This window comes from Cervus elaphus, chromosome 26, assembly GCF_910594005.1.
Source record: "Cervus elaphus chromosome 26, mCerEla1.1, whole genome shotgun sequence".
NCBI lineage: Eukaryota > Metazoa > Chordata > Mammalia > Artiodactyla > Cervidae > Cervus > Cervus elaphus.
Genome location: NC_057840.1, coordinates 21,061,163 through 21,081,149, shown reverse-complemented (window position 1 = coordinate 21,081,149; position 19,987 = coordinate 21,061,163). Strand labels below are relative to the sequence as shown.

Here is a 19,987-nt window from a genome sequence, read left to right as displayed (position 1 = left end):
AAAATCTTGTTGACAAAACAGGCAGGGTAGTGACACAGATTTGGTGCATTGGCTATTGTTTGCCCATCTCTGTTCTAGTTCTGTTTTAATACCTAGGAGCTGTGTTCTGATCGAAGGGCAGTTATTTTAGATAGGAGTTCTGATGTCTCCTGTCCTATTGTGACAGGTGGGGGTTGTGGCTAATGGGAGAAGTGCATGGATCTGACTACTTAGTGCATGCTTTTGCTTGTGCATGTTTCAGCCATTCAAGGCATAGCTGAGGTGGGTGGAAGAGGGTAAGCTGTCATGGACACGCTGGACAGGGAAGGGCAGCCGTGTGGTTCTCACAAAGTCTTGTAGGAGGAAGGCTGCAGGGATGCAGACGCAGGGAAGAGAGGTTATGGTGATACAGTTTTTCCTGTATTTTATTTTATTTTTTTAAAAGTTCTAGATGAGATTCTTGGGAGAGTTTACAGAACTGAAGGCACTTGAGGAAAATGGGTCTGTGCCTATTCTTAGAAAAATTGACTCAAAATTAAGGTAAATTACATTAAAAAATCACTTGAATTTGGTACTTATGGTGTAGAATTGGAATCGACAGGTAAGACAAAGTTTTTGGAGGAAGTCCCAAAATATTCTTAGGGGTTTATTTTACATTTTTTAATAAGGTTATATTTAAAATGTTTCCCTTTAGGTGGAAAGCAGACACTAACAGCTCAGGCAAACCACAACATGGACAAGGATGAGATCAAAGAAAATTAAGTAGATTCTTTGCTATAAGGCAGTAGGGGATAGGACACATATATCTTATGTGACTCTGTATGACACAGATATCCACACATCTGCTGCTACTGAGTGACAAGCTGCTTCTGTTGTAGCCTAAGGAAACTGTGGAGAGTGACCACAGTCATGTCATTGGTTCTAGACAATGGAATGGGTAGTATCACAAATAAGAAAAAGTCTCAGAGGGTTTCAGCTCTATCTGAGCTCCTCAGTTAAATGAAGAGGATGATTGACATTTATAATTATTTAATATCTTTTTGAGGAGACCCTTCATTCAGTAAGTTGACAGGAGTTGCTAAAAGGTCAACAACTATCAAGAGAATATCATTTAGGATCTTGTAGTCTATGTAGGGATGAGGTTTTTTTGTATCTAGGAAAAAAATTGAGACAGCTTATGAAACGAAGTACAGCAAAGGCATTGCCTTAGCATATGTTACTGATAAAGAGACATGAGTGAAAGGGTTATCAGAGTGGCGTGCAGACAGAGGAGAAAGGGAATTATAAGATGGATGGCCAACACTGTCACTCAGTGGGTGGGAGGTCATGAGCAACAGGCAAGGTGAAATGGGGATGGAGGACAGAGAGCAACCTGGGTCAGGGAAAGGAGGCTAGGGTTGGGGCTAGGTGCCAGAAAGTTCCTGGAGGATCTGCAGCAGAGGGATGACAGGAAAGCACCGGGTTACAGATGATCTATTATATTGTGAATAATATAACAATGAAATATTATCTACATTAACTTTCTCTTGAAATATTTTCTACATTCCAATTTTTTTCAGCTTAAAAAGTAAAACAATATATTGAAAAATCCAAGTGTTACAGAAGCCTAAGATGTAGACAGTTAAATATTCCATAGTTCCACCTGCAAAGATAACCATTCTTAGCAGTTGAGGTTGCTCATTAATACTAGGATAAATAAATTTTAAAAAAGAGTTTATCATTTGGAACCTTGGAATTATAGGGGGAAATGTCTCCTATTTTCCTAATTTGTTCATGCTGTATATTAGAACCCATGACATAACATCTCATTTACTATTGAAAAGAGGTTTTTTGGTTATTTTCTGCCTCTAACCTTCAGAATGTGGTGCTGTTGAGGGTCCTGGTCTACATGGGACAGTAAATTAGGCCCTTGCTCATCCCCATACTCCTTGGTGAAGCCATATGGCTGGGACCTGGAAACCCATAGAGGTTAGAGGCTGTCTCAAGGGGTAACTTCCATGGGTAGCTGGAACAACGCATTCAGGGTTATAAGGAGGGGTTAAGAGACACTGTCGGCTTCCCTGGTGGCTGAGCAGTAAAGAATCTGCCTGCCAAAGCAGAAGATGTGAGTTTGATCCCTGGGTCAGGAAGATCCCTTGGAGGAGGAAATGGCAACCCACTCCAGTATTCTTGGCTGGGAAATCCCATGAGCAGAGGAGCCTGCATACTACAGTCCACAGGGTTGCAAAGAGTCAGACACAACAGTGACTAAACAACAACAACAGCAATAAGAGACACTGTTGGAGCTCCTCACAGGCTGTGACCAAAACTGCATTAGTCTAGTGACTCAGATTCTAGCCTCTAAAATGCAATTTTGGGGGAATGGGTGAGGGGGGTTGTCTCTAGTATGAAAAGAGTTACTCCAAATCTCTGTCTCTGAAAGAACTGCAAAGACAGATATTGCACACTGATATGGGAGGTGAATAAGCCAGGAGAAATACACTCATGTCCATCCTTCATTGATCTTGGGAGGATCTAAGGATCAGAAATAGCAAGTTCCAGTTTCTTCTAGTAATTTTCAGGGGTCAAGATAAATCAAATTACATCTTGAGTTAAACTTGTTTATGCCAAAGAAAAGTAATACTTTGTGGGTACAACCCAGCACTTTGAAATTTATGGATGGGAAGTGATATGAGAACCAAATACTGAAAACCTTGGAGTAAGTTGTGAAATATACTCATTTTTCTTCATTCCCTACCCCCAAGTCCCAAGTGAAGGATGATGGTAATAAAAGACATGAAACCTGGAATGGTGACTGTTACTGGTTTGGGTTTCCAGAGGAACCTGAGTTTAAGAGAATTATGAACCAGAGGTTGAGCAAATCTCCAAAAGAGGAATAAAATAGAAAGTGGGACGGTAGCAATAAATGAACTTCTTAAGTAGTCATAATGGCGGAAGCAGCAGCAAGTAGAGACTGAAATGACTTTGCCATGGTGAAGAGTTCTACCAGGAGTGCAAGAACAGACCTCAGAGACTTAGATTAGATAAAGAAGGGAAATAAGATAATGTATGGTTACTAAGGGCAGTGGTAGAATAGGTTTCCTTGTGGAGTTTTAAAAATAAAATAGAATCTCATCTGGTCTAGTCCTGGCTGAAGGTGGAGAGAAAGTCCTGGATAGTGGAGGGAATTGTTTCCTTGTATAGGGCTTCACAGTTTGGAAGATTTACATTTTTCAAGCTGACATGACTTCATTGGACACCCCACTGCCGCCCAAGCTCTGAGAGGTAGGGCTGGGCTGAATGACTTCACTACGAAGGAAATCTAAAGACCAAGGGTTAATTTGCAATTGGGAGGGGAGACACAGAGGAAGGAAGGCAGACCTCCGAGGGTTTTGAAGTTCAGAGGGAAGTGAGAATTTTATTTTATTTAATTTTTTAAAGGAAACGTTTGTTCCTTTCCAGGTACACTTGATTACTCACTGTTAAGGAGGCGGAAGTCGATGAATGGGTAGGAGCCGCGGCGTTCAGCAGGAACCCCCGTCTGACCCCTCAGTCGTACATCTCCTAGAAAACAAAATCCAAACAAACGTTTGAAAACGTTGCCAAGTGTATTCACTTTTCCTCTGTAAATTCTCTTACCCACTTATGTCACTGGAACCAACACCAAATATCAGGAGAAAAACGATTCCATCCACTTTAAGAGAGTGCTATGGGATATTTAATGAATGCTGAGCGTAATGGACTTGGCAATATTCTAACCAGTGAAGCAGCATGCCTTTATATCTGTCTGGAAGATAGGTCTGTGAACATTTTGGTAATTTACAAAGTTCCCGTAGTTTTTTTTATTCTTCCTATTGCCATAAAGATGAAGCATCTTAATCTGGAGGACAAATAGCATGCTGGGATTAGAGCTTTTATTCGAATTGGAAGTTTTAATTACCCACAGTTCTGTTTCTCTTGGTCCAGCACAGGTGTTTGTTTTTCCTCTGACTGGCATCCACCTTCTTTGCTTCTCAGGTTGTATCATTTGACCTGCCTTAGAATCTGCCAGGGCCCATCTAGCTCCTAGTACTTTAGACACTCAGTGTGTAAAGTTTCGAGTGTTAAATTGCTTCAGTAGCATCCGACTCTTTGCGACTGCCTGGACTGCAGCCCACCAAGCTTCTTTGTCCATGGGATTCTCCATGCAGGAATACTGGAATGGGTTGCCCTGCCCTCCGCCAGGGGATCTTCCTGACCCAGGGATTGAACCCATGTCTCTTATGTCTCCTGCATTGGCAGACAGGTCCTTTACCCCTAGCGCCACCTTCGCGGGTGCTAAAAGTTTCTAGTACTTATTCACTTGTTGTTGTTCAGTCACTAAGTCGTGTCTGACTCTTTGTGACTCCAAGGACTGTAGCCCACCAGGCTCCTCTGTCCTTCACTCTCTCTCAGACTTTCTCGAATTCATGTCCATTGAGTCAGTGATGCTATCTAACCATCTCATCCTCTGTCGTCCCCTTCTCCTCCTGCCTTCAGTCTTTCCCAGCATCAGGGTCTTTTCCAGTGAGTCAACTCTTCACATCACGTGGCCAAAGTATTGGAGCTTCAGCTTCAGCAACATTAGAACAAGGTAGACCTTGGATAAACTTAGCTCAGACACTTGCTACTTGTGTGATATTGGAAACTTTATTTCTCTGAGCCTCAGTTGCCTCACTTCAAGGTGCATTGGTTGGAGAATCTAAAATTATACTTGCTGCCTGCAAATAAATGCTGGTTTTACTTCCTTCTACACACCTGCAAAGCTGGGATCATATTTTGTGTTCTGCATTTCTCCATAGTGCTTTGTGTGTTGTCTGGTATTTAGCTGACTCTAAGTGAATGTCTTCTATTGACTAGAATAGATATAAAGACCAAATCTACCAATTAGTACATATAACATGAACTCAGAGGAGAGGTAAAAACACATGAGACCCAATATATTTCTGAAAGATTTGAACTGGGGAAGGTTTCAGTTCCAGGAGTAATGGGTCCACTTCCATAAACCACTCTTTCCCAGACATGAGGTGGCACCAGGGCCTCCACCTATGAGTGGAGAAGAGGAACAGTCTTCTCTCCTTAACTCCTGGAGTTTACCAGGGCCTGGGTGAGATCTCCATCAGTTATAATTCATGTGACTGACTGTTTAAAATATTCCTCACAGATGGGCCTTGTATATACATGGGCTTATGAATTGCAAGCTGTGAGCCCTTGGGCAATTCTTGCTTTGAATTTTATATTTATGCTTTACTTAATGGTTTGTATAATCTGATGTTGTAGTGCCATATTGATATTAAAGAATGTTACAATTTACAGAATACAGAAAAGTGGGAGGAGGAGGGAAAGGATGGAAAAGTACATTTCAAAATATGAATATAATGAATATAATCTGGCATTAAACAAGAGAATGCTAGCATCTGATAAGTTCATTGGGGTGGATGGTCAATAGTTATAGGAAAGCCACTGGCAAAACATGAAGAGTTTTTCTCTCCTTGGGTTGTCTTCAACATCTTTATGTTTATAACTCTCTAAAGAGTTTACAAAACACTTTCATAGACATTATAGTGCATTTATTTTCTTGTTTCTCTCTTTGGATCTTCACAATAGCCTTGTAAGGAGAACCACTATTATTCCTCTTACTTCATAGGTGAGAAAACAAAGGCTCAGAAAAGAGGGTGAAGGACTGCTATTTCACCCTACTGGTCTCAGCTCAGGTCTCAGGCCCCTTAAAGGCATTTAGTAGACTGAATTTATTTATTTTTAAACTTCATTATTCTTTATTGAAATATTGTTGTTTTACAATATCATACTAGTTTCAGGTGTATAGTATAGTGATTCAGTGTTTTTAATAGATTATATTCTTTCAAATGTTGTTATAGGATGATGGCAATAATTCCCAGTGCTATACAATATATCCTTGTTCCTTCTCTATTTTATACATAGCACTTTGTTTCTCTTAATCACATACCCATATCTTGCCCCCTCCTCTTCTTATTCCTCTCTGGTAACCACTAATTTGTTTTTTGTGTCTGTGAGTCTTTCTTTTGCTATATATATTCATTTGTTAATTTTTAGATTCCACACATAAGTCATATCAAATGTTTTTGTGGTTTTCTGTTTGACTAATTTCACTGAGCATAATATTCTCTAGGTCCATCCACGTTGTTGCAGTGGCAGAATTTCATTCTTTTTTATGACTGAGTAATGTTTCACTGTGTATATATACTGTATCTTCTTTATCCATTTGTCTATTGACTTTGACTGCCTGAATTTATGGTGCTTTAAGCTTACAATTAGCAGGGTTAGTCCTTAAATCTAGGTTGTTCAGCTTCATAGGCAAAGATCTCTCCTCGATACCATTGATTTTTAGCCCTATGAAGTGTACACACCTGGTTTCTAAAGTTAAAAAAGTCATAGACCCCCATGTTAAAATGATACAACAAATTCAGCACTGCATTTAAATGAATTTATATTTTATGAGCGACAGTAAGAGACACACACTTGAAAACCTATGCAGAAGTGAGACTGTCTTCATTTGGTGGAAAGCTGGCTGGGCTTGTGGATTTGTTTACCTACTATGTCATCCTTTTGGGCTTTTCCTATGGGTTTCAGGCTCATTATTCAGAATTCACTTCTTCACTAGTATTTTCTTCTCAGTTTTACCAAACAGTTCTTCCTAGTTTTGTAGTTCTGATGTTATTATTTTCCCAGAAAATTTCTAATATCAGTATGGGTTTTAAAGCCTCTGCCAGAGTTTATTCCATTTGTCCATCTGAAAGTCTAAGGCAGAGATGACCCATTATTCTGTAAGACTTTAGATTTAGAGAAACTGTGAGGAGACAGCACCAGGTGGCAGAGTGTGTAAAAAGGGGATGATAAGCTAGGATCAGGAAACTCCTGTTACCGAGAGGATTAGCATTTTGCCATTTTGGGTGACCTTGGGCTAATCAATAACCACTTCGAGGTCCAATTTTTTAATATTTAAATTTGTATTATGTAGCATTTTTCCACACCTCACAGGACTTTTGTGAGGAAATTATCAAGTGCCTGAAAAATAGCATGTTAACGTTATTGAATAACGATAATAGTTAACGCTATTGAATACTTATGCTGTGCTGAGCATTTTACATGCATTGTCTCATATTACCTACCCAACAACTCATCGAAGAAGCTATTAATATTATTATTATACCATTCACCAATGAGGAAACTGAGGCCAAATTTGATATTTTGTCTGTGCTCAGAGCTAGTGAGTGGAGAGTTTGTGCTTAAACTCAGAACTGGCTCCAAACCCCATGTTCTTAATCAACCATCCTTCTATAGTATCAGGATAAAAAACTTATATAAAGAGTTAAGCATTAACTTCTTATTGCATAATGTATGTTCTGATTGTTTTTGCCCATAAACCAAGTATATATTCATCATGATTCCTGGAAACTAAATACCAGGGAATCCAGCCCCTTGATGAATTTGAGATTCAATCAGATAGATGTTTATTCAAATAGCACTTCAGTGGAAATGGACTGTATGAATAAGACAACCAAATCCTGCTCTGGATCAACAACACATCTATTATTTTAAAGTAAGAAATGGAAGGCAATTATTAAAAATATTATTCAGCAGAACTCAGATGACCTGGCAACTAATTTACTCAAGCTCTTTGGCCTGGAGAATTCCACGGACTGTATAGTCCATGAAGTCGCAGAGTCAGACATGACTGAGCCACTTTCATATTCTTTCTTTCTTTCTTAAGATAATTTTTTTTATGATGCAATACCACTTCTGAGAAAAAAAGACAAATAACAGTGAAACACGTTGATAGCAAAGATACCCAAACAAATCAACAGCAACAACAAGAAGCTACAGAACACATACTTGAAAGATTCTGTTAAATGGTTATTCTGGCTGTAACTACAATTACAACCTGGGAAGCAGATACTCATAAACCTAACGGCTATTAGGTGTAATAGATCATTGCTTTAAAATAAGGATATCCTGCAACTTTACTATATTCATTGATTAGCTCTAGTAATTTTCTGGAAGAGTCTTTAGGGTTTTCTATGTAGAGGATCATGTCATCTGCAAACAGTGAGAGTTTCACTTCTTCTTTTCCTATCTGGATTCCTTTTACTTCTTTTTCTGCTCTGCAATGTTCATCGCAGCACTGTTTATAATAGCCAGGACATGGAAGCAACCTAGATGCCCATCAGCAGACGAATGGATAAGGAAGCTGTGGTACATATACACCATGGAATATTACTCAGCCATTAAAAAGAATTCATTTGAATCAGTCCTAATGAGATGGATGAAACTGGAGCCCATTATACAGAGTGAAGTAAGCCAGAAAGATAAAGAACATTACAGCATACTAACACATATATATGGAATTTAGAAAGATGGTAATGATAACCCTATATGCAAAACAGAAAAAGAGACACAGAAATACAGGACAGACTTTTGAACTCTGTGGGAGAAGGTGAGGGTGGGATGTTTCGAAAGAACAGCATGTATATTATCTACGGTGAAACAGATCACCAGCCCAGGTGGGATGCATGAGACAAGTGCTCGGGCCTATGTATGACAAAACCCACTGAAATGTTGTGAAGTAATTAGCCTCCAACTAATAAAAAATAAATAAATAAATAAATAAATAAAATAAAATAAAATAAGGATAAAATCCTGTTAAAAATACTAAGAGTCAGGATGACTGTAAGTTGGCTAACAATGCATTTCAGGAATTTTCCAACATGAAAAGTTAAATACAAACCAAAGAGGTATCTTGAGGGTTTTATTGAAGCAAAGCTTGAATGGGGTAAAATGAATGTTCTCAGTATAATTTCTTATATAGAAAGGTCTTGCTCCTTCTCCTGCTTTCAGGAGCCCCTTCTGATATTAAATTGCTTCAATATGTTCTTGGGAAGAGAGAAATGATTCAGTGACAATGGTCCCTGGAGGAGCAGAGGCCACTGGTCGGAGGAACAGGTCGAGTGGTGTCCTGCTGCATTGCTTTTACTGGCCCATAGTCTCAAGCAATTATCTATTTACCTAAGGCCTTATATCCAAGCTAAACAATTATTTTAACTATTCATGAGACTCTTGTTTAACTGAAGCAACTTTTTTTTTTCTTTTGGCAAACGAAAGGTGCTGTGGAAGCAGTGGAGGAAGCGTTGACAGCTCGGAGTCGTGTCCTCGGTCTGTTCTTATTGTGTTCCAAAATGAAACAAACAGCAGGGGAATTCTTATTTTGAAAGGGCTGCTTCTCTTTTGCCCCTTCAGGCTGAAAACATAACATGTCGTCCTCGGGTATTTAAAGCTGCCAACATGGGCAAGGAGCTGAGACAGCTACTTACCCTCCCAGGGGACGTGGTTCCGGGATGGACCTCTTGCCCACTTGGCTTCCCAGGCTGTCTCTGTTTAATAAAAGCTTGGGAGGGAGCAGACATTATGTGGCCTCTTATGTAACTGGGAAAGAGGGTGGAGACTCTGACAGCGATGACAACTTACAGTGGCTGAAACACGGGCCACATGACGAGAACCAGACTCCGGCCCCAGTCTTGGTGTCAAGGTCATCTCAGGGTGGGGAAAACAGGTAGGAAAGTCACAGCGCAGTAGCTACTGTGCTCTTATTGCATCTAAGATGAATGAAAAAGATCATGAGCCTGGCTGCAGGAACCCAGGACAGATGTTTATAGGGCATCGCAATGAACGAGGAAGATGAGATGGTGGTAGGGTCCGAAAGATGCTCTTGAGCAGCCCAAACACAGCAGGAGAGAAGATGCGCTCATGCAAGGTATTCCTCTGAACTTCCTTAGATATTTCTAACTCATGTCACTGCTGCCCACTTGCCAAACAAAGGCAGAGAGAACCCAGATCCACGAATCTCACACCAGCACTTCAACAGGCTGCACCGCCTCAGCCCTGGTGACTACTCTCAATTAGCAAAGTGAATTATTGCTCCTAAGACATCGATTTAGCCAAACAGAGGAGAAAGGTTGTGCAATTTAATCACTCCACAGATTGATGGGATGCGACAGGCAGCCAGTGTAAAGTCAGGCAGAGAGGACTGTTCTGAGGACTGTGGGCTCACGGGAGATCCAAGGTGGCTGATGAGACCCAAGATTCCCTCCCAGAGGTTTTATCTTCTGCTTCACTTTCTTGAGTGAGGCTGTCTGTTGCTCAGAACCTGTCCAGTGATCTGTTGCACTAATTGTGCATTTCTGGGCTACTGCTGAGGGAGCTTTGTGTGTAGGAAAGAGAGGGACCAGGAGTTAGTTGTCCAGAAACCATGCTTTTGGCACAAGGAACAATATAAAGTTTTCTTTGCGTGTGAAAAAAAAGTTATTTCTCTCTTCTCTTCTAAGAAACTTCGAACTTCATGTCAAAATCAGACAAAGGGGAATTTCACCAAGTTAGAGTCAATATTCTATTGCCTAACTGTATTACCCTGCAACTTTAGTTTAGAATTATTAAATATTTTGTGACAAATGAACATTTTGGGGCTTAAATGGTGTGAAAATGAATATACAAATAGCAGTGTTTTTATGTTCTAGCATGGGTATGGTATGTTTTAACTCAGACTAGTATTTTTCAGCTTCACGGTTTTACAGAGGGAAAATGAGGGGAAAAGTTACAATCTCTAGGAATACAGGAGACTAATACAAAGGGATATTGAACAAGAAGCAGCAGGAATGCCTTAAGAGAATTCCAAGAAGCTGCTAAAAAAAAAAAAGCCTGAAAAGAACACAAAAAGCATGTATTCTCTCAAAGATTGAAAAGAAGGGGAATAATCTGAGGAATCATTTTAGGGAATCCATGATCTGGATCTGCCTTAAGTAATGAAAACACTAGTGCAAGCATGCACATTATTCACTTATTTCTGGGATCATGCTCTTTATCTTCAGAATGTCACCAAAGTAAATTTTGTTGCTTTTTAATAAATGTATAACATACGCTCACAATGCCTGATACATCACAGGCTCTCAAAAAACCCTAGTAACTATTATCATCATTTTGTTACTGTTCTGAGATTCCTGTGTCCTCCCCCATAATAGCAGGTATTATTTAGGAGAATTGTAAAGTCAGGAACTGTTTTAAGGACGGTACATGTAGGAACTGGTTTAGTCCTCATAACATCCGCCTGAGGCAGGTGTGTGTAACATCCCCATTGTGCCAAGGAATACAGAGTTTGTAAGTCAACTGAATTGGGATCAGAAGCCATTTGGCCTCAGAAGTCCTTGCTCTCTAACCCACCACTGTGCAGAGGCAGTGTCTCCAACCCCCACAACAACGACCAGTCGGTTCATTGATGATGTTATTCATGGCTTCCTTGATCCTTCCGGGTGTGTTTCTCCTCTCTCTGCTGGGCAGGTCAGGGTTAATGGAAGTTAGTATCAAGGCTGTGTCCTGAATGAAAGCTGAATCCTGATGCTTCATGCCAGTAGTACAAGCCCAGGACAAACAGTGGAGCCTCAGATTTTAACATGAGATGCACGTGTCCCCAGTGATGCAGGTTAGACCACACGGAGTCTAGATGCCACCGGAGAGCCAGGTATCTTGTAGGGTGGTAGAACTTTCGGTTCAGTGTTAGAACAAAGGGGCCAATTCTAGAGTAGGCTCTGAGAAGACCTTAGATTAATTCAGTTTATTTCAATAAATATGCATGTAAAACATTATACAGTGTTGGAAAATACGTGGGGAGAAGGAAAACTAAAGGTAGAGAAGATGTTATGTTGGCTTTCAGATAATTAATAGTCTAATAGAAGAGATTCATAGAAACGAGTAAATATGTAAGCCAGAAGGAATCTAACTTTTAGCGAGACTGGGATATTTGGGTTTGGATCCCACTCTCAGAAGTGTCGTGAGGTTTTATGATTTTATATGGAGAAATAACTTGGATATCTCTGGGTCTAAAATGACTTCATAGTAATCCTGTAAAAATGTGTCAGTTAGTAGAACTGAAAGAGAATTAGTTGATGTCCAATTTGAAAATTTAATATAATTTTACATTTAAAAGAACTTCATATTTTAGAACAGTGATTGAAGCTGTGATTTAGACTTTCATACCAGGTCTTCAGTAAGCAAATTTCTGTGGGTACAGGCAAATAATTTAAATTAGAAACATTATTTTCAGGAACCTCCTGTCAATAGGAGGCGATGTCCTTCATATCTAATGTGTGTTAGCTTTCTGGAAAAAAAATTACAGCAGGAGAGGTTGGGGAAAAGGAAGAGGAGGAGGAGGAGAGAGAGGAGGCCTCAAAGAAAATGGACACAGGGAGGGACTGAATCCTGGGGCTGAGGGAGAAGAAGGTATCAAAGATGATTTGTAGATTTCTGTCTTGCATGACTGGATGGTTGGTTGTATCAATCACAGATAAAGGAAGTTCTCAAAGAGGAGTCATTCATGTCCTTCATTTGATAAATGATATTTATAAGATGTGATATTTTTGGCAGGTAATACAATGGTGAAGAATCTTGGGAAGAATCTTGGCCTTATGAAGTTTGCAATCTATTAGAGGGGACATTACAGAACAATTATGCATAAATGTAAAGTTGCAACTTTGGGTAGTGGAACAAAGAGGAGATATACTGATGTTAAGAGTAATGAACTTCCCTTTGTTAGGGAGGTTGTTATGAGCCTCCTTGAGGAGGTGACATTTGTTTGGAGATCTGAAGAATGAACAGTAGTTAATTTAAGGTGAACACATGTCCCGATTTGCTCTGGAGAATCTTGATTTAGGCCTGTGGTCTTGCCTGCTATATTTAGTAATATCGCCCCTTTCACATTCAAAAGTATCCTGATTAGCTCACACATTACATGATTGCCCTGAGTGCAGCAATCCAGGCAGACAGGCCTGTGGGTCTAAAAGTGTATTGCAGGAGGATGGCATATCTGAGCTCCTGTAACAAGGCCTAGCATATTCCAGAAATAACAAAGTGGATGTGGTGGGTCACAGGCAAAATGAGGTTGGAGAGGTGTCAGGGCTTTGCAGGACAGGTTGAGGAGTTTAACCTTATTCCAAGAGAATTAGGAAGTGAGAGGACAATTTTAAGGGGAAGATGATGTAATCAGATTTTCATGTTGAAAAAAAACAATTTTGGGTGAATAACAGAGACGGATTGGAAGGGGCAAGAACAACTAGTTAGGAGATCATCGTAGTAGTTCAGTTGAGGAGAATGGTGACTTGGAGTACAGTAGTGGTCCTGGAAGAGAAGTGAATAGATTTTAGAGTGTGTAGTAGGGAGAACTGCCTGGCAGGTCTGGGCGAGAGGGAAGTATTAAAGATAGTGCATAGATTTCTGGCTTTCGTACTGGATGATTCATGTGCTAACCACAGAAAAGGGGAATTTTAAAAGGACCAGATTTGGGAGAAGTTCATGTGATCAACTTTGGCTCCTCTGAGTTTAAGTATTCCTGGGATTTCAAAGCAAAACTGTCAAGTAGGCAGTATGGGTCTAGACCCACAGGGAATGTCTGGGATGGAGATATAAATTTATACATCAAATAAAACTATGGACATGTATACACATGTCCAGGAAATGAAGTGATGAGTGAATAAGGCTTGGCATGCAGGTTTAAGTAACCCTAACATTTAGTGTCTTGCTGGAGGAGGGGTCTATAAAGGAGAAGAGAGAGCCATAAAGGTGGGAAGAAATCCAGAAGCTCACTTTGTCTTGGAAGAGAGTAATTCAAGAGAGAGGGAATGGTTTTCAGAGAGATCTTGCTGAAGGTGTAAGTGAAATGATGGTTGAAAAAAGTCCATTGAATTTAGCTGAGTGACAGTAGTGTGAAATAGCAGCAGAGTCCTTTGGACATCACCTGGATTTGGGAAACTGAGAAGATTTTATTAAGAAGCCAATATTTAGATGATCTTAAATGATAAGTAAAAATTTGAAAAGTAGCACTTTATAGTGTTGGCTTGCAGTTGATCCAATTATGATCATTGAAATGAAGGGAAGAGATTTTTAAGAAAAAATCATGCTGAACTTAAGAACAGTGGTCATTCTTAAGATTGATATTAATATCAAAATATAATTTGAAAATTGCACAGAGGACAAGATAGCTCTGGTCACGAATATGCCTGCAAATTTTTGCAAAATTTAGTGACACCCTATCACTTCTCATACCTAAATACACTTTGAGAAAGAAAAAGTCTCATGGAAATTAATGCCAAGAAAAGCATTCATTGGAAAGAAAAGGATGGGTATGTTAATGAGAAGAAACGTAATTAATAAGATAAAATACCATGTCCCAATACTGCTGAATAATTTCTTGTTTTCTTGAACTTTGAATAATTTGAGAGAAGCCTTTCAATGTATTGTTTGTTTTCATGTGCTTCTGAACTTCCTGATTCTGGCCGGGAACAAGGACAAACCTGCCAAAATACTGCAAGAGGAGATGTTGCTGATCACGGGCAGGAAATACTCAAAGTCCCATGAGATGGCCTGTTCTTAGGAGACTTCCACACCAAGTCTGCTGACCTCAGAAGGACCATCAGGCCACCACGCTCACTGCTGGAGCCTGCTCAGGCCCAGGAGGTGTTTGGGAATTCTTCATTCCAGGCATCTCTGCCATCATGGCACTTGGGATTCTTTTAAGCTCCAAGTGTTGTTCATTTTTTGTTTTTGAGAAGGGAAACAGATGGCAAAAACTGGACTCAGTTGGGAAATGGCTGAATCCATTATATTATATCCATGTGATAGGATGTTGTTTGTCTATCAAAACCAGTCACTTACATTTCCACAGTAATGTGCTGGTTTCAATCACTAAGCCGTGTCTGACTCTTTGCAGCTCCATGGACGGCAGTATTCAGGTTTCCCTGTCCTTCACTGTTCCCCAGAGTTTGCTCAAACTCATGTCCACTGAGTCAGTGATACAATCTAACCATCTCATCCTCTATCACCCCCTTTTCCTTTTGCCTTCAATGTCTCCTAGCAACAGGGTCCTTTTCAGTGTCTATAGTAATAACTAACATTTATTGAGTGTTTAGTATGTGCTAAGTACTTTTCATGAATTAACTCATTTCATCCTCTTAAGACCCCCCCCCCACCTTAGATTAATACTGTTGTCTATGTCATACCTGAGACACAGAGGTGTTAAATTACTTTTCCAAGATGACATAGTCAGTAAGCATGAAGGCAGATTTGCAACCAGGATGACTGATTCCAGTGGTAAAATCCCTGTTCAAATATGTCTTGATCTGAAGTGAGAGCCATGTTATATTGTTAAAGGAGGATGGGTATTATATAGTATTGGAAAGCTGTATCACAAGGAAGAAGTCAATAATATGAGAAGCCATTTACTACCTCTATGACCTAGGTAAGTATCAGCCATTCTGAGCTTCATTTAATCTGTTTCATTAAGTAGGGATAACAATCTGACTTGTGTATCTCATAGAAGGTGGAATCAAATCACATGGATAAAAGTGGTTTGTCAATAATGTTTTATTATTAAGAATATTTTTATTTTTATATTGTTATATAAACATTAAATATATTACATATAATATAAATTCTCTATTTTTGTCTTATGCTTTATATATTGTATAAAATTATTGATATTGCTATAAAAATCTAGGTCATTGGTAAGATAAATTCAAACTAAGGAGCATTATTCTTGATATGTAATTAAGTGTGAATTAAATCACTTAAGTGTGCTATAATCAAATGTGCTTGTGAAACAGAGTTCTAGTAAAGTTAAACTTTTAAAAGTGCAATGTTATGGGCTAAATCGTGCCCCCCCATTTATATACTGGGCTTTCCTGGTGGCTCAGACAGTAAAGAATCTGCCAGCAATACAGGAGCCCTGGGTTCGATCCCTGGGTCAGGAAGATCCCCTGGAGAAGGGAATGGCTACCCACTCCAGTATACTCCAGCCTGGAGAATTCCATGGACAGAGGAGACTGATGGGCCATAGTCCATGCGGTTTCGAACAGTCAGACTGAGAGGCTCACACTTTTCACTTTCACACTCATGTATTGAGTTTGTAATTCCCTAGTACCTCTGAGTATGACTGAATTGCCAGATAGACCTTTTAAAGGAGTGATTAGGTTAAAATGAAGCCATTATGGTGGGCTCTAATCCAATCTGACTGGTGTTTTTATAAAAAGAGGACATTTGCACACACAGGGAGACATCAGCTTTACGTGAGCACAGAGGAAAGGCCATGTGGGGACACAGCAAGAAGGCGGCCATCTGAAAGCCAAGGGAGAAGACTCAGAAGAAATCCTGTTGCTATCTTGACCCTGGACTAACCTCTAGAACTGTGAGGAGATAGATTTCTGATATTTAAGACACTCAGTCTATGGTATTTTGCTAGGCAGAGAAACTGCTTCTAGTGGCAAAGAAGATGCATCAGAATGAGGGGTTCAATGGCCCCAGCTTATCAGAGGCTTCCCATATGTCTCCATTCCAATTTTCAGGATCCCATTCCTTTCCAATCAATGCCCTCACTTTAGTAGGAGATACACTCCAGTGTTGGGAATTCAATTGTTTTGTAATTCAGCCACTAGCAGGATGAGATTCTGGGCTTGGTTTTCAGGAATCTCAGCTTTGCAGCTACAGGAAATGAGTCTTTTTCAGGGCAGACATAGAAGCTTTCAGGTCATTTATACAGAACTTGAGCTGGAAATTCGAATCCTTTAGGTCATTCTTTTCTTTTCCCACTTTGTCCAGCAACATTAGGAGTAAACAGCCAATCTCATTGTATTTGTTAGTTTGAAAAAAAAAATTGAAGGGATTATATATGTGGGTACCCAGAAACTTGTCTCTTAAAGGTATTTGGTTAGGAGTATCCAGTGTTGATATTTGGCATAGAACTATCGCCATATCACACCACTTGGACTCATCAGTGCTCCCGTTATTAATGAAAATAATTAGCATCTTTAATCAAACCAGACAGCCAATCCCAGACAGCCTAGACCAATTCAGAAAACCCATCTGTAAGATTCTATTCCTCTTGAACCACTCTGGGTACCAAAATCTATACTAGTCAGGGTTTTGTTTTTCTGAACAACCCTAACTATTACATGTGTATTACATTTTCAGATCCTTCAAATTATTGATCTTCATTATGAATATCCAAGAAGGTGGGTTCACATAGCATTTCCCAAACACCTTTGTCCATAAAACATGTTTTTCAAGTATATGTATCTAATACTTAGGTCAAAATCTCAGCACTGGAAGGAGCTTAGAGGTCCCCTTGCACCCTTCTCTGGTACCATCACTCTTTGTATTCTTGTCCTGTATGATTAAGTCTGCATGTCTGGTACTAATTGCTTTTTGGGGTTTAGACCAACTGAATATTTATTCATTTATTTTTCAAATATGTTTTGAATGCCAACTATGTGCCAGGTCTTGTTCTAGACTCTAAGCATACGGCAGTGAACAAAATAGAACATGCCTGCTCAGATTTGAGAGAGGCAAGACAGACAATAGAGAAAATCAACAAGGAATTGCAGATAGGAACCTCATGGGAGTGCAATGGGGTAAAATAAAGCAGGAAAGGGGACTTCTGGGTGGCCTGGTGGGGGTGGGGCTGCAGATTAAATAGAGGAGAGTCTGGGAAGGCCCGGCTGGGGTCACTTGGAACAAAGACTTGAATGAAATGAGGGAGGAGCCACGGGATCATCTGGGAGAAGCAGTTCAGGCTCAGGGGACAGCAAGGACAGGATACAAGGAACACGCTTGATTTATTCTAGAAGGAGCAAGGAGGCTAGTACACCGGAGCAGAGAGTGTGGGAGGAGGTAAGGGCAGAGAGGTGACACGTGGGCAGGGCTGGGCAAGGAAGGGACCAGGAGTTGAGCGACTCAGAACAGAGACACAACAAGGTTTTGAAGAGAGAGTGACATGATTTGGCCAATGGTTTTCAGAGGATGGTGCTGGCTGCTCTGCTGGCAATAGACAGTTGGGGAGCTTTATACATTCGATAGATCCCCAGACTAATGTTCTGTCTTTTCCTATAACCTAGGTCCTGTCTTGTGTCCTAGTCATGACAAGTCCAGTCAGCCACCAAATCCTGTTACTGTGCGCTGTCCCCCACCCCCCAGAGGTGGTCTTATCACTTAGTCGGGTAGAAGCTCTATTCAAGCCAGTGTATGCAGGGCCTTCTCTAGAAAAGGAGGCTAAGGCAAAATATACCTTCTCCTGGCTTCATGGAGAAGGCAGAAGAATTGGTCAAGTCACATGGTTCTGTGGCTACTTCATTTGTACAAATTGCCATCAATTTTATAAGTACGTAAGAAACCAGTATTTTATCATCTGTAAATTTAATTAGACTGGTCCTAGAAGGATATATCGGAGAAGGCAATGGCACCCCACTCCAGTACTCTTGCCTGGAAAATCCCATGGACGGAGGAGCATGTTAGGCTGCAGTCCATAGGGTCGCAAAGAGTCGGACACGACTGAGTGACTTCACTTTCACTTTTCACTTTCATGCATTGGAGAAGGAAATGGCAACCCACTCCTGTGTTCTTGCCTGGAGAATCCCAGGGACGGGGGAGCCTGGTGGGCTGCCGTCTATGGGGTCACACAGAGTCGGACACGACTGAAGTGACTTAGCAGCAGCAGCAGCAGCAGAAGGATATATAGAAAGACCTTACAGGACTTCCCTGGTGGCCCAATGGTTAAGAATCTGCCTGCCAATGCAGGGGACTAGGGATTACTCCCTGGTCTAGGGAGATTCCACATGCCAAGGGGCAACAAAGCTCATGTGCCACAACTACTGAGTCCACATGCTACAACTACTGAAGCCTGCATGCCCTGAAACAAGTGAGGAGCCACTGCAATGAGAGGCCCCCACACTGCAACTGGAGAGCAGCCCCCACTTACCACAAATAAAGAAAGCATGAGAACAGCAACAAGACCTAGTGTAGCCAAAAACTAAACAAACAAATAAATAGATAAAAATTTAAAAAGAAAGACCTTTCAGTATATTGACTTGAAATAAGAACTATTTAAGAAGCAGATAAAATATAAAACTCCAGAAACATTAGCGCTTATAGAGAGTTCTTGAAACCTGAACTTCTGTGCCTGGACAGTCCTCGCGTCAGGGTTGATTGAAACATACATTAATTTACCCATTCGGAACTCTGTTCCCTGGCCTGTTTACAGAGCCATCACAACTACCCTTGGCGACTAAGCTGAAGTGGAGTTACTTCACAAACAGAGACCATTCGATTTTTTGAACCAAATAATACTCAGACAACTTTTGCCTTTTTCCAGTTTCCTGACACTTTCCCATTCTCCATATTTCCACCAGGAATACTGACAGGGATTTAACAAATCTGTTTGCAAATAGTTGGGATTATAATTCACTAGACCCAGAAACTTGAATTTTTCGCAAAATGGCCTTTGTTTTTGTTTGTTATTTGTTTTTTACTTTCTTGGACTTCCATTCCAACCGTCTATACTGACCTTGTTTAAAACAAAACTATACCTTTTCTGCTTTGAGTTCATTCTTTTTGACAAAGAGAAAGAAAAAAAGGGTGTTGATATTTTACTGCTCTCTCTCACTCTGCTCCTGTTTTTCACATTTTTCTGCTTTTGTGGGCCATAGGCTGATCCTTCTCCATCCTTGTACTTTAAAGAGCAGGTTAGTAAATCCTTTAAAAAGTTCTTTCTCTTTGGTTTGCATCATACATTTCTGTTTGCCTTTCATTAGATGAAATTTCCTCTGTCTTTTGTGCATGTTATGAATATTTTTTAAAACATTTGAACTCATCAGAGAACTTTTCATATACCATTACTGACTTCTCTAGGTAAACTTCTCTATTCTTGCTTACCGAGACAATTTGTGATCTCAACATAAAGTGATTTCTATGTTCTGTTTCTTTTTTTTCTTTTGCCATAACACACATCTTGAGGGGTCTCAGTTCCCTGACCAGGGATTGAATCCCAGGCCCCAGCAGTGAAAGCCTGGAATCCTAACCACTAGGTCATTGGGAAATTCCCTGATTTCTATGTTTCTTACCTACAAACCCAGAAGTCCAAGAATATATCTTAGCCATCACTGGG

The 19,987-nt window shown here is 40.2% G+C and overlaps 1 protein-coding gene and 1 long non-coding RNA gene across 6 annotated transcripts in view; one reads left to right on the top strand and one right to left on the bottom strand.

Annotated features, from left to right (window-relative positions):
• The window catches only part of PDE7B (phosphodiesterase 7B), a 344,516-nt gene that overhangs the window by 85,774 nt on the left and 238,755 nt on the right, over nucleotides 1-19,987 (bottom strand). For all 5 annotated transcript variants that reach the window (XM_043888459.1, XM_043888462.1, XM_043888461.1 and 2 more), the window contains one exon: nucleotides 3,439-3,522. In XM_043888459.1, the coding sequence (XP_043744394.1) occupies nucleotides 3,439-3,522 (84 nt within the window). The remainder of the gene's footprint in view (nucleotides 1-3,438; nucleotides 3,523-19,987) is intronic.
• LOC122684385 overlaps nucleotides 1-19,987 on the top strand; it is a 69,137-nt gene that overhangs the window by 5,987 nt on the left and 43,163 nt on the right. The window lies entirely within an intron of this gene.